Source organism: Salvelinus namaycush, chromosome 2 (assembly GCF_016432855.1).
Source record: "Salvelinus namaycush isolate Seneca chromosome 2, SaNama_1.0, whole genome shotgun sequence".
Lineage (NCBI taxonomy): Eukaryota > Metazoa > Chordata > Actinopteri > Salmoniformes > Salmonidae > Salvelinus > Salvelinus namaycush.
In genome coordinates, this window is record NC_052308.1 from 60,557,374 (window position 1) to 60,572,880 (window position 15,507).

At 41.8% G+C, this 15,507-nt stretch overlaps 1 protein-coding gene across 1 annotated transcript; it reads right to left on the reverse strand.

Moving 5' to 3' along the window:
• Positions 1-4,638: 4,638 nt before the first annotated feature.
• LOC120065276 (catalase-like) lies at positions 4,639-14,610 on the reverse strand. The gene is made up of 11 exons (XM_039016144.1): positions 14,410-14,610; positions 12,965-13,136; positions 12,306-12,416; positions 11,440-11,570; positions 11,138-11,242; positions 10,701-10,826; positions 10,304-10,495; positions 9,353-9,775; positions 7,894-8,001; positions 6,250-6,327; positions 4,639-5,748 (listed from the first exon to the last, which is right to left on the reverse strand). Exons 1-11 carry the CDS (start codon positions 14,473-14,475, stop codon positions 5,686-5,688), a joined length of 1,575 nt encoding a protein of 524 aa, XP_038872072.1. The 5' UTR covers positions 14,476-14,610; the 3' UTR covers positions 4,639-5,685.
• Between the last annotated feature and the right edge of the window lie 897 nt (positions 14,611-15,507).

Genomic DNA, 15,507 nt, shown 5'->3' on the forward strand with positions numbered 1-15,507 from the left:
CTTGCCGGCTAGCTACAGATGTTAGCTGGCTAGTTAGCTACAGTAGTTAGCTACTGCCATCAGTTGTTGTGTTATCATATTTAGCCTATTCCACCATTTGTAGAATGCATACTGTCGTTTGAATATAGTGCGGGGAAAGGGAATCTCGACACACTGGACACGGTAGACACATTTAAGTTGTTGTATAATTAATATTTGTGCCTGATGTTTGTCACTTGTACTTGGAATAAAATAAAATAAAAGGTATGATGCCGCAGTTCAAACCAACTGGGAACTTGGAAGTTGAACTCGGAACTTGGAAATCTACGACTTTAGACTTCAGTGCCTTCAAGACACCTGGGAACTTGAACAAAAACGAGCTCCGACTGTGAAAAATGTGTTTTGAACGGTCACCCAACTCAGAAGCTATTTAAGACTACTGTGACACAGCCAGCCAGCAATTCCGGGTGACATAGCGTGTCCCTGGAAACTAGGCCTGGACTTTTTACAATGCTGGAAATTCCACTTTTACATCAACATCTGTATCAGAGTAATAAGTCAAAAATACCCAACACCGTTTGCTTTTGGGGTTGATAAAGTTGTTCAACATACTCTAATTCCTACTTGTTTATATCACACAAGGACAAGTAATTTTAGCAACCAGAAATAGAACGGATTGTGACTTAAACATTGTTGGAGAGCGACAACAAAGTAGAAAGAGAAGCCATGTCTCATTAAGTGTCTTTACTTCCGCCGAAGTCGGTCCCTCTCCTTGTTCGGGCGTCATTCGGCGGTCGACGTCACCGGTCTTCTAGCCATCGCCGCTCCACCTTACATTTTCTATTTGTTTTGTCTTGTTTTCCCGCATACCTGATTCACATTCCCTCATCAGACTAATGTACACTGCTCAAAAAAATAAAGGGAACACTTAAACAACACAATGTAACTCCAAGTCAATCACACTTCTGTGAAATCAAACTGTCCACTTAGGAAGCAACACTGATTGACAATAAATTTCACATGCTGTTGTGCAAATGGAATAGACAACAGGTGGGAATTATAGGCAATTAGCAAGACACCCCCAATAAAGGAGTGGTTCTGCAGGTGGTGACCACAGACCACTTCTCAGTTCCTATGCTTCCTGGCTGATGTTTTGGTCACTTTTGAATGCTGGCGGTGCTTTCACTCTAGTGGTAGCATGAGACGGAGTCTACAACCCACACAAGTGGCTCAGGTAGTGCAGCTCATCCAGGATGGCACATCAATGCGAGCTGTGGCAAGAAGGTTTGCTGTGTCTGTCAGCGTAGTGTCCAGAGCATGGAGGCGCTACCAGGAGACAGGCCAGTACATCAGGAGACGTGGAGGAGGCCGTAGGAAGGCAACAACCCAGCAGTAGGACCGCTACCTCCGCCTTTGTGCAAGGAGGAGCACTGCCAGAGCCCTGCAAAATGACCTCCAGCAGGCCACAAATGTGCATGTGTCTGCTCAAACGGTCAGAAACAGACTCCATGAGGGTGGTATGAGGGCCCGACGTCCACAGGTGGCAAATTCGCCACTGGCGCCCTGTGCTCTTCACAGATGAAAGCAGGTTCACACTGAGCACATGTGACAGACGTGACAGTCTGGAGACGCCGTGGAGAACGTTCTGCTGCCTGCAACATCCTCCAGCATGACCGGTTTGGCGGTGGGTCAGTCATGGTGTGGAGTGGCATTTCTTTGTGGGTCCGCACAGCCCTCCATGGGCTCGCCAGAGGTAGCCTGACTGCCATTAGGTACCGAGATGAGATCCTCAGACCCCTTGTGAGACCATATGCTGGTGCGGTTGGCCCTGGGTTCCTCCTAATGCAAGACAATGCTAGACCTCATGTGGCTGGAGTGTGTCAGCAGTTCCTGCAAGAGGAAGGCATTGATGCTATGGACTGGCCCGCCCGTTCCCCAGACCTGAATCCAATTGAGCACATCTGGGACATCATGTCTCGCTCCATCCACCAACGCCACGTTGCACCACAGACTGTCCAGGAGTTGGCGGATGCTTTAGTCCAGGTCTGGGAGGAGATCCCTCAGGAGACCATCCGCCACCTCATCAGGAGCATGCCCAGGCGTTGTAGGGAGGTCATACAGGCACGTGGAGGCCACACACACTACTGAGCCTCATTTTGACTTGTTTTAAGGACATTACATCAAAGTTGGATCAGCCTGTAGTGTGGTTTTCCACTTTAATTTTGAGTGTGACTCCAAATCCAGACCTCCATGGGTTGATAAATTTGATTTCCATTGATAATTTTTGTGTGATTTTGTTGTCAGCACATTCAACTATGTAAAGAAAAAAGTATTTAATAAGAATAGTTCATTCATTCAGATCTAGGATGTGTTATTTTAGTGTTCCCTTTATTTTTTTGAGCAGCGTATATTACCCTCTGTTTCCCCCATGTCTGTGTGTGGAATTGTTCTTTGTGTAGGGAGTTACGCTGCTGGCTGGCTTGCACTAGGTTTATTTCAAACCTAGGTTTGTTTGTTTTGTTTAATCCGGTTCATGTTACTGTGGTTGTGCTTTGTGCTGCCTCATCTGTGCCTTTGGGCCAGGGTGCATATTAAAGTTATCCTGTTTATCACCCATCTCTGCTCTCCTGCGCCTGACTTCCCGGCAACCAGTCACTCACCCCATTACATTAAGTGAGTGACTATGGGATGAGTGAAACAGAAACGTTAACAACCATCAATAGCTATAAAAACTCAAATGGAATGCATTTAGAAAAATATATATTTATTGATGAAAATAACATTTGAATGTAACTTCAAAAGAATCACCTTGCATCTCTAAAACACAAAATGAAAGAAGTGCGAATAACATCTGTTACATAGTGCTGAAGGAACTTCTGTGGCGTGTGTGTGTGTGTGTGTGTGTCTAGAGAGGTGTGTGTGTAAGAGAAATGCATCAGGACACAATCCTAGAGAGGTGTGTAACATTTGGAAAGACACTTTTTTTTTTACAAAAGTAAAGACTGGAACTACACTACAAGTGTGAGATTTGGTTGATAAAGAAACCATAGGTGATGAAGAGGAAGAGCAGCCCGAGGATTACCATGGTCAGCGTCACAACATTAAAGCAGCGTGCAGTCTTCCCGTGTTTTCTTGCTCCCACACAAAAAAATTATTCAAAGCTGAACCAATTTTATATATAAATCCGCTAGAACAGGTGAATATCTGGTAGGCAGCGGAGAAGCCACGCGCGTCATTGCGCATGAAAGAACAATGAAGACATGAGACATCTAGCTCAACAAGCTCCCCTATTGAACTTGTCTAGGGACAATAACATGGTCCTACCTAGACTAGCCTACAACACCACCATGCAATGAATAGTTTTTATATATCTTTTTTTGATGTTTCATTCCATTTTGATCCGTTTTTGGTACTCGAGAGTTTATAAGGTCTAAAAAGGCACCGTATCAGGTCAGTCTGGCTGTATTTCTTTTAGTTCTGATACTGAGATGCGCTGTCTGTTGCGGATCATCATTCTCCCAAATCGTTTTATAATAACGTTGCAACATAGGCCTATGCTCCCAGCAGGCCCAGTCATTCATGAAAGCTTAAAGCACGCGCTGCCTCGTCTCCGATCCGAGCGGCTATTCTTTCTGCACATAGAAACATAACGTTTCAATATAGCATAAATATTTGGGAAACATTTGTGTGTCAAACACAATTAGTCACAATGTTTTCATCTGATTAGGCTACTTCAAAAGTCTCCTGTATGCTACCAGCACACACGTTTGTCCACCCCGCTCGAATATAATTTCAGCATCCACACTGTGCACTGGCCATTTGATGAATGGAAAGGGACATCTGTTACAAAACACCAAAACGTTGAATGACATTCAGAGATTGTCAAGACAAGCCTTTGAAACTGGGTAGGGAGTGATGCATTTCCTGTTTGTCGAGATTTACATACTCTATTTGATAACAAAATAAATAATGTTTTTAACTAACTAGGCAGGTCAGTTAAGAGCAAATTCTTATTTACCATGACAGCCTACCAAGAAAAAAATGCTTTTTTCAGGGGCAGAATGACAGATGTTAACTTTGTCAGTTTAGGGATTCAATCCAGCAACCTTTCGATTACTGGCCCAACGCTACCTGCCGCATCAGTATGTCGTTATGCTTTGCTTATTTGTGGTGTGGTTCATTGGCACAGAAACCTGTTGGTGGTAAATTCATTGCATATATTTTATACAATTAAAAATTTAGCATAAAATGTTAAAAATCGTATTCCCCCTTAGCTGATCATTGTCTGCAGCCAATTAATAAGAAAAGCAAGGACTCACAAGTTTTGCCCGTAATGGATGGCGAACTCTCAACATCGGCCCGTAGCCCTTCGTGGCATCGACTGTGCCACAAAAGCATGCTGAAGTGGAATGGTTGATATTGTGTTTGAACACAGGATCGCTACAGTTAGGAACGCTTAAAGTACGCTCTGCCTGTTCTTCACAACTGATCCTGGAGACCAACAGGGTGACATGGCTTTTATTCCAGCCCAGTAACACTCTGTCAACTAATCAAGGGCATGATATGTAGAATCAGGGTTAGTCCTGGGCTATAACAACAGCCGGCATACCCTGGAGGTAAGATTGGTGTAAAGAGGACCTGACACACCAACCACACATATAGCATTACCTTTTGATTTATTAGCATCTCATTTTGTGGTTCAAAGATGTTCACAATTTCTTGTTAATATAACAAATCACTTCACGGGCGATATGAGCGGGAATGCTACCTTACACAGAAACACTAACAGTGATGAGGATGCAACATAGCAATCGAGTCTGGATGATTGTGAGAAGAGATAAGGACTAAGTTTCATTTACAGGAAACAGTGGTGCCTCTTAATTCCCCAGCCCTAACTCAACCAAACCACAACTCTTCAGTGATTAATTTGGGTACAGAGTATCTACACAAATCAACACTAATATACAGAAAACATTTACTACATGACCATTTTTTCATTTTTATATAGTGATTAAAAGTCTAGGCAAAGCCCTGATCCTGCCATGGTGTTAGGTATTTGTGTCTAACACAAAAAGGCACTGCTTTGTAGTTTTGGCTGCGAGGACGACTTCATGACTGAATCACACCGATCGTTGGCTTGAAACCATTTCTAATATAACCAAGAAATATGGTGATGGCCTAAGCAATAATTATGAACCTTATTTGAAAACATTGGTGGTTTGTCTAACTAGAATAAATGTCATATTTTGCATATAGGCTAGCTAACGCATACCTGTTTATTAAGCTAACTATCAGGGCATACATGAGGCATGGATACACAAACAATAAGTAATTGGGAAAGAGATATCACTATACTGACAATGGAATGAAAATTATACTATAAAACAACTGAATAACTGCACAGCTTTTCAGATTGCGTCTGTGTATTTGACTGTGGGGACAGATCTTCTCCCATAGGGCTGCAGTCTGACTATATTCATTTCTGTGTGAACTTAGGCAAAATGGACAAGAAACTACATGTTAGAACTGACAGCAATGCTGTCTCTTGAGTCATCTGTGCAGTAAGTAGCCTGAGGAATTACAAAAACAATCATGATAGCTTGCAATTTAATTAGCTATAGCATTTACGGAGGGTCGATAGTAAGATATTCTATAGCGGATGGTAAGTGCAACAGGTGGAACTGCCCCCAGGTGGAAGTTAAGGCATCACATCTTGGAGGAGGCAGCGATGGTAGAGGCACCTCCACGGGTGTACACTCTCACAGTGTCCTGGGAGAGAGGAGGAGGGAAGGAGACAAAGGGAGAGAAAGAGAAAAAGAAGTTAGAGCTCAATGCTAAAGTTTTATTCATTTCAGAATAGATTTGTGGATATAAACAAGTAAAACACAATCTTGTTTACGTGGCGTCCTGAGAGAAACAGTTACAACACAAATACATACTAAATGTAAAGGAATAACAAGTACAAAAACAAAAACTTTTACATGTTAAAAAAAATAAAACACTTTAGGTAGTTCATGTGTGAAACTTTTGATTTTCATGAAGGATCTGCAATATACCTAAAACTGCTCATGTAAATGATTTGACTATACTTGGAGCTCTTTCCCCCCCCCAAAAAAATATTTCCATCCAATTATTCCCAAGCATCTGCAACGAGCCGTCTCAGATATGCAAGTGCTTTTCCCATTTAAACTATACTTTGAATGAAATAGGCAAATACCCTTTTAATTGACATAAGCTTTAGTGTCCGTTGACAAGAATGAATGGACTTACCTTCGTGGGCTCAGTGTTGTTGAGTAGGGTCTGAACCCCGTTCCCATAGTCTGCATGCACAGTCATCAGATTCTGAACCTGGAAAAACAGGGCGCAAGAGCAGGGAGAGACGGTCAGAAGTGTTGATAGCGATGGCAGTAAAAATAGATGCATTATACAACATTGCATTGCAAAGATGACCTTCATGGTAGTGAGGCAGATGACGCCTTGAAAAAATTCAGTGCCTTCAGAAAGTATTCACACCACTTGACTTTTTCCACATCTTGTTGTGTTATACAGCCTGAATTTAAATAGAGATTTATTTATTTTCTTCTGGCCTACACACAATACCCCATAATGTCAACATTTAATAACGTTTTCCTAAATATTTATAAATCAATTCAAAACGAAAAGATGAAATGTTTTGAGTCAACAAAGTATTCAACCTGTTTTATGACCAGCCTAAATAAGCTCAGGAGTAAAAATGTGTTTAACAAGTCACATAATAAGTTGCAAGGACTCACTGTGCAATAATATTGTTTAAGATGAGTTTAATGACTACCTCATCTCTGTACAATACACATAAAACTATCTGTACGATCCCTCAGTCGAGCAGTGAATTTCAAACACAGATTCAACCACAAAAACCAGGGAGGTTGTTCAATGCCTGGCAAAGAAAGGTACCTATTGGGAGATAAAATAAAAAAAATGACATTGAATATCCCTTTGAGCATGGTAAAGTCATTAATTACACTTGGCTGGTGAATACACCCAGTTATTACAAAGATACAGGCATCCTTCCTAACTCAGTTGACGGAGAGGAAGGAAACCGCTCCCGGATTTCACCATGAGGCCAATGGTGACTTTAAAACAGTTACAGAGTTTAATGGCTGTGATAGCAGAAAACCGAGTATGGATCAACCACATTGTAGTTACTCCACAATACTAATCTTATTGACAGAGTGAAACAGAAGCCAATGAAGAATAAAAATCCTAGAGGAAAACCTGGTTCAGTCTGCTTTCCACCAGACACTGGGAGATTAATTCACCTTTCAGCAGGATAATAACCTAAAACAATGCCAAATCAACACTGGAGTTGTTTACAGTACCAATAAGACAGTGAATGTTCCTGGGTGGTCGAGTCACAGTTTTGACTTAAAACTGCTTGAAAATCTATGGCAAGACCTGAAAATGGTTGCCTAGCCATGCCAAACAACCGATTTGACAGAGCTTGAAGAATTTTGAAAAGAAAAATTGGCAAATGTTGCACAATCCAGGTCTTGAAAGCTCTTACAGAGATATACCCAGAAAGACTCCCAGCTGTAATCACTGCCAAAGGTGATTCTAACATGTATTGACTCAGAGGGTTTATTTTTCATATTATATACATTTACAAATATTTGAACTTTTCTTCCACAGACTATTTTGTGTAGATCGTTACAATTAAATTCATTTTAATCCCACTTCGTACCAAAATGTGGAAAAAGTCAAGGGGTGTGAATACTCTCTGATGACAGTGTGGTAGAGGAGATTTTGATTTGACTAGTAATGATGATGTTGATAAAAAAAACATGAAGATAGAAATAACATGATTGCTGATCACAATGATGATAATGATGAAAAATGGTGACTTAGACAATCAAAATGAGGAGGAGGAGACCTCACCCAGCGTTTCTGGATGAAGACTTGGGCTCCCTTCAGGGCACCAGCCATGTTCTGACAGAGCCTCTGGCGCTCCGCCTCATTCAGCACCTCGGTGAAGAAGGTACGCACCTGCAATACACGCGCACACAAGGTCAGATCACTGGTCACACACAAACCAACAGATTTATTCATGTATCAATAAATAAGCATTTCATTATATGTAATCATTACAGTTCATACTGTATAAAGAAATCATTCAATTGACATACATTCATTAGGTCCTAATCTATGGATTTCACATGACTGGGAATACAGATATGCATCTGTTAGTCACAGATACATTAACATTTTTATTTTATTTTTTTAAAGTGACCACCATTTGCCTCATGCTGCGCGACATATCTCCTTCGCATAGTTAATCAGGCAGTGGAATGTTGTCCCACTCCTCTTCAATGACTGTGCAAAGTTGCTGGATATTGGCGGGAACTGGAACACGCCATCGTACACGTCAATCCAGAGCATCCCAAACCATGCTCAATAGGTGACATGTCTGGTTAGTATGCAAACCATGGAAGAACTGGGACATTTTCAGCTTCCAGGAATTGTGTACAGATCCTTGCGACATGGAGCGATGCATTACCATACTGAAACATGAGGTCAGGCGGCAGATGAATGGCACGACAATGGGCCTCAGGATCTCGTCACGGTATCTCTGTGCATTCAAATTGCCATTAATAAAATGCAATTGTGTTAGTTGTCCGTAGCTTATGCCTGCCCATACCATAACCCCACCATGGGGGACTCTGTTCAAAACGTTGACATCAGCAAACTACTCGCCAAAAAAACACCATACACGTGGCCAAAAGTTGAGGCCTGTTGGACGTACTGCTAAATTATCTAAAAACGACGTTGGAGGCGGCTTATGGTAGATAAATTAACATTAAATTCTTGGGCAAGAGCTCTGGTGGACATTCCTGCAGTCAGCATGCCAATTGCACACTCAAGACTTGAGACAGCTGTGGCATTGTGTTGTGACAAAACTGCACATTTTAGAGTGGTCTTTTATCGTCCCCAGCACAAGGTCCATCTGTGTAATGATCACGCTGTTTAAATCAGCTTCTTGATATGCCACACCTGTCAGGTGGATGGATTATCATGGCAAATGAGAAATGATCACTAACAGGGATGAAAGGAAAGCTTTTTGAGAAAATTGAACATTTCTGGGATCTTTTATTTCAGCTCATCAAACATGGGACCAACACTTTACGTGTTGCATTTATTATTTTGTTCAGTGTATTTCCAAAACTGTGGTTTACTTTAATGTAACTAGAGCTGACCCCAATTAGTCGACTAGTCGATTGTTTGGTCGACCAAGATTTTGTTTTGTCAAGCAGTAGCAAATAAAATAAATATATACACACCCACATCTAAAAAAAAATCTCAGTGAACTAACCCACTGCGCTCTACATAGATACATTACCTGTGTGACATTATCATCGTCAGCGCTGTTGTAGCGGCCCACATCTGGGGACACCTTAAACCTGGTTTCCACATGCTGTCGTTGGGTCTCTGGGGCACTGAAGCTGTTGGGGAAGTAGTTGGGAGCGCCAGCCTGGTTGTCGAACATGCACATGGGCCCGTCTCGCTGGTAGTTGGACACACGGGTCCTGAAGGGGCAGTTGACGGGCAGCTGCAGGTAGTTGGTTCCCAGCCGGTGTCGGTGTGTGTCTGGGTAGGAGAACAGACGCCCCTGCAGCATCTTGTCGGGGCTGGGCTCGATGCCAGGGGGCATATTGCTGGGGTCAAAGGCCAGCTGCTCGATCTCAGCAAAGTAGTTGGCAGGGTTTCTGTTGAGCACCAACCTCCCCACGGGAATGAGGGGGTACTCCTTGTGAGACCACACCTAAGGAAAATGAGAAGTGCTGCTACTTCTCAGGCCAACCAAGGTACATGGATGTGCAAGAGATTTCTAGCCATTCTTGGAGGACAAAGATTTTTTTAATAGAAAATGTAAGCATGCATGACCCCTATACTGTACTATTTTCACGTAATAATTATCCTGACTGCAGCTATTGAGTCAGTTGCCCATTATTGTACCCTTGACAAATGCTACGACTCCATAGCAGATCTCAGACCACTTTCAAATCTTTCAGTGGTTATGTGGAGTATGTCCCCCCCTCTGGTGGAAAAGTCAGAGTACTGCAAATTGACAATATTTTACATTTACATTTACATTTAAGACAATATTTTTGGGGACATCTTGTTTAAATGGCTAACAAAGTACAATACTAAGACATTTAAGGCATTTCTGTCACATTCTTTAAAAAAACTATGCAAAGTATTGATAAAAAGTTATGCACCTACTATAAGCGTTAGGGTACCCACATAATTGAATAGAAGATTGAGTATTAAAACTGTATCTCTACGGTACCTTGGTCAGGTCAAAGGGGTTCCACTGGAACTTCTCGGCCTGGTCAAAGGTCATGACCTGGATGTAGAATGACCAGGAGGGGAATTTCCCGTTGGCGATGGAGGTGTAAAGGTCTCGGATGGCGTAGTCCGGGTCGGTGGAGGCCAGGCGCTCGGCGTCCTCAGGCTTCAAATTCTTGATACCCTGGTTGGTCTGAGAGGAGAGCAGAGGAAGGATGCTATGGGTTACTATGGACCCGTACCAATTTTTCTAACAACGTTTCCTTCTTTTACCACCATTACGCTCTTGCATCCTTCAGTCAATTAAGTATTGTCGACTCCTATATCCATTTAAGTGTAGTACATTTCACTAGTCCTGTACTATCCATTCACAACATCATTTTTTGTTGTGCTCTGACCTTGTAGTGGAACTTGCAGTAGACGGGCTGACGCTCGGCGTTGACCAGCTTGAAGGTGTGGGATCCGTAGCCATTCATGTGGCGGAAGCCGTCGGGCAGACCACGGTCACTGAACAGGAAGGACACCTTCACAGAGATTAAGACAAAATTATGAACAAAGGCACATATTCAGTCAATTTAGCCAATGTGATATGTAAATAACATATCATTTAAAAAAACATATGTAAGTAGATGCATGATATAATAATCTGATCAGAAAACAGATTTTAAACTATTTAAACTAATGCAGCAACCGCCATTTCTAGATATAGTGGAATAGCTTTAAAGCTGCTAATGGAGTGAAATCTGAAACTACAATGAATTTTCGGATTCTAACTAACTATTGTGCGTGCACGTGTAAAGGTTTGGTGGAGGGTAGAGAGGAGCAGGTACAGTACCTGATGCATACACTCAGGCCGCAGGCTCCAGAAGTCCCACACCATGTCTGGGTCCTTCAGGTGAGTCTGGGGGTTGCGCTTCTGAGAGTGGACAAAGGATGGGAACTGCACAAAACAAAGGGAAAATCAGAGAGAAGTAGTAATGGCATTTAATATTATAAAGGGAGATGAACTAATCTATTAGCCTGGTTGCCAGTCTGTTTAGCTAACGTTCCACTCCTTGTACTCCATGTCATGTGCCAAAGACTGAATCTTGGCAAGGCACACCCAGGCGCAATCTTGACTCACGTGTCTGAACTCACCAGCATGGCGTCCCTGATAAAGAAGATGGGGGTGTTGTTGCCAGTAAGGTCCCAGTTGCCCTCGTCAGTGTAGAACTTAACTGCAAAGCCACGTGGGTCTCGCACTGTGTCAGCTGAACCCGATTCCCCAGCTACATGAGTTTGAGACAAAATAGATTGATAAAAATCTCACACATGGACAACCAGTATAAACACACATTTGTAGAATAAAAAAAAAGACGTGTATTTTCTGGTATTTATTCAATGATGTATAGTGGGGTCTGAAATGATTGATACCCTTGATAAAGACAATAGAAAATGACTGTATACATAATACATTCAAATACTGAGCTATATTGTATGCTCCTAAACATTGGGGGAAATTATTACTTTATACGAATACAATTAGTACCAAGATGGAGGCGCGTTGGCTTCAGAAAGCATCCCTCTGTCAGTCATCTAGTGTATATATTGCATTTTATACTTACAGGAGCAATTATGGTTAAGTACCTTGCTCAAGGGCATGTCGACAGCTTTTTCACCTAGTCGGCTCGGGATTTGAACCAGCAAACCTTTGGGCTATTGGCCCAATGCTCTTAACCTCTAGGCTACCTGACTGTCCAGAATTCTTCTGATATCGGCAAACATTGCTTTTGCAGACAAGCATGCTTAGTCATTCCATATACAGTAACAGTAGTCTAATTGGTAGCTAGCAAATCTGATAAGGACATGCAAAAAGAAACCCTAAGGAAACAAAAGTAACTGTAAATGTGTTAGTTTTATAGAAAAAGCCGGAGTGAGCATCCTCAAAATACTATTTTATCATGTAAGTTGAGTAAATACCAGGGGGGGAAAAAAGACAAAAATGTAATGTAGGTTAGTCTTACCCACGGTGGAGAAGCGAATGGCGATAGGTGTGGTCTTGCCCACATGCTCAAACACCTTGGCCTTGCAGTAGCGAGAGATGTCATGTGTCACCTCAAAGTACCCAAACGCTCCTGTGGTGGAAGAGGCAGGACATGGTCAGTTTCTGTGTATAAATCTAGCTAGTTAGGTTAGTGAGTAAACACTTACTTATAAAGCCATACACATGGTGCACTTTACCCTTCTATAGAGTGGGCCAACAACACAGACCGTCACATGACCAAGCATGGTCCTATAATATTCTGCCCCGAGTAGACTAAAGAGCAGTTTACAGTATTTTGGTCTAGACCGAAAAGTTGCCCAACACTTTCTAATGTTTATTTCAAATGTGATAGGCCTGTCTAGTGAAGTGTTTTCCCTATACCATTATTTTGTGAGGGTCCACTTTTAAGAACAAATCTAGTGGCGTACATGGTCCCCCCATTTCAGGGAACAAATTCACTTATATGTATATTAAAGTAGTCAAAAGTTTAGTATTTGGTCCCATATTCCTAGCACACAATGATTACATCAAGCTTGTGACTATACAAACTTGTTGGATGCAATACTTTTGGAGCTCACTGTATATTGCATAAATGCCCATCAGTTTTGAGTAAATGTATTGGTAGTGCTGGACACCCACCGCCTCCCTTGGCATGCACCACCCTCTCTGGGATGCGCTCGCGGTCAAAGTGGGCCATCTCGTCTATGAACGGGGTGTCCTGCACTAGGAGGGGCCCCCGGGGACCTGCTGTCATTATATTCAACTTGTCCCCTATCGGGTGACCAGCCCCAGTGGTCAGGTTGTCTGGCCTCTGAAGGGGAAGAAATGACAGACATCATACATAAGACACTGCACTACACATTTTTTATTTACACAGTCATTAGGCCTAGTCTCTCACTTTTCCTTTGGTAACAGAGTAGGTCCTTTCCCTGATTCCACATCAGCTGCACTTACAGTTTATTCATTTACTTGCTCTCAGGAGACATACCTACACACACATTAAGACTAGGAATGTACAGGTATACTTTGTGCACCTGACACTTAATAGCCTGGGCGCAAGACTCAATGGTCCCATTAGGTATGTGTGATATAGGTGCAATTCTGACATTATACAGGTCTAGTGTTTTGTACTTTGAATGATCAAACATCAGCTGCATTACGCAATTGCTCCAAATTCAAGTGTGCATTACAAAATAGTCTAAAAGCCACTTAAAACAGTTCACATCTCTCATTTGGCCTTGTTTACTTACAATCTTGCTTAATGTTTACCCTTTAAGCATACCCTTCCTGCACCAATGATTAGATAACCACGAGTTGACATGGCTAAAGTCCAGGCTAAATTATAGCAAGACAATGACCAAGCTACATTTGCTATCCCAACAAATCAAGGTCCATAATCTTCCATTTATTGCAAAGAATCACACATTATTCTATTCTCAACTTGCAATGTTTTCAAGTTAAACCAGCAAAATACACACAAGCAATCAATTTCTTGGCATTTAAATCAAAAACAAATAGCTACTCTGCAGTTGTGTTATTTCAATACATTACATCAAATTAAAATCACATTTTATTGGTCACATACACATTTTCAGCAGATGTTATTACGAGTGTAGCGAAATGCTTGTATTTGTCACAAGAGTATGGGAGTAAACCCTAGTTAAACTTGGAATTCTATTCAACAAATATCAAGAAAGCCTGAGCTGCAAGGGTTTCCACTAGTTAAGAAAAATAGTACAAATGGGCTGGGGTTATTGACTGATTGTGGGTATAGCAGCTAATAACGAGCAGCTGCAAGTGCAATGTAACTAGCTAATAAACAGTAATAGGCTAACGTTAGTTGTAGGCAGCAGCCAGCTAACAATTCCTGCATGATCAAAAACGGACACAATTCAAATACAAATGTGCATTCTTTGGGTTGTGGAATTGAACAGTACCATGGTTCTGTAAATGTGTAGCTAACTAGCTATCTAACGTTAGCATTATAGTTAAGTAGTCCAGGAGGAAAAATGCGACCCTGGATGATCGCTCACCATTTCTAAACAGAATTGCACAACACAAACTAAGCATAGAAATAGACAAACCTGAGCGCTTCGGCCCTCTTTCCATAGCTTCATTTGGTCTGATGCTTTCCCTCTATCCTCGTCCATCTTGAAGGCAGAAGTTTAAACCCCAACTGCGTGGAAAAATGTATATTTCTGAGTGCTAACGTTATTTAGCCACTGTACTTTGTACGATTAGGGTCCTCCTGCTTGTTACCCGACTCCTATTGGATGCTGGATCACCAGCTACTTTCGGGCCAAAGGTTAAAAAAAAATGTACCCCTTGCTGCCACCCGATTAGCCACCAATCACCCCATTACAAGGTGGTGCTGCAGAACTGGGCGGTGTTAAACATGTAGCCCGACCCAAGACCCAAAGGTGGGCGGGTTATTTCTACGGGTAGTCAGTTATTGGTTCACGTTGTCTAGTCGAACTACAAGCCTGCGATCCAACTCAAGCCTCACGTGAAGCAACAGACTAAACGTATTTAAACATGTGGAATATGTACATTGCTAGTTGGCCAGTTTGGCATGGATTAATTTCATATTTATCAGATTATGCTGACCCCATTACTAAATGTATCACAAGTGCAGTTACTATATAGCTGCTGTGTGCACTCATGTTGTGTTGTCACGGAAACATACGCACACAGACAGAGAAATAGCTTTATTCCCTTTTATTAATATTGTGTAGTCAGTAAATTTATAGAAAATACAAAAATGACTGTTTTACTGCTTTTTGAGATTTGTTAAATTGAGTGGACACAAGGCTATTTAGCCATTTCAATTTGGAGTATAGGTTGTGAAAGGCAGAAAGGGTTGACTGGCTGGATATAGGTGGCTTCAAGGGAAGAATCATGGACCTTTTTATTTTAACTCAATATTCACATCCAAAGAACATAAAATAGTCAGTAGATTGAATGTATTAGCTTAATTCTGTGGAAAGTGGGACACATACAGTATACTTCTATGTTATTGTAAGAATCCACTGTTCCATGCACTCTTAGAAAAAAAGGTTCCAAAAGGGTTCTTCGGCTGTCCCCATAGCGGAACCCTTTTTGGTTCCAGGTAGAACCCTCTGTGGAAAGGGTTTTACATGGCAGCCAAAAGGGTTCTACCTGGAACCAAAAAGGGTTTTTGA

What these genes read in the sequence shown, in the direction of transcription:
- LOC120065276 (XM_039016144.1), bottom strand. Translation starts at nt 14,475, where the DNA reads ATGGACGAGGATAGAGGGAAAGCATCAGACCAAATGAAGCTATGGAAA. An exon ending in ACCCCTTTGACCTGACCAAG is followed by an intron (nt 9,776 to 10,303) that starts GTACCGTAGAGA and finishes CATTTTCCTTAG; the next exon opens with GTGTGGTCTCACAAGGAGTA. An exon ending in ACGATGATAATGTCACACAG is followed by an intron (nt 8,002 to 9,352) that starts GTAATGTATCTA and finishes CGTGTATTGCAG; the next exon opens with GTGCGTACCTTCTTCACCGA.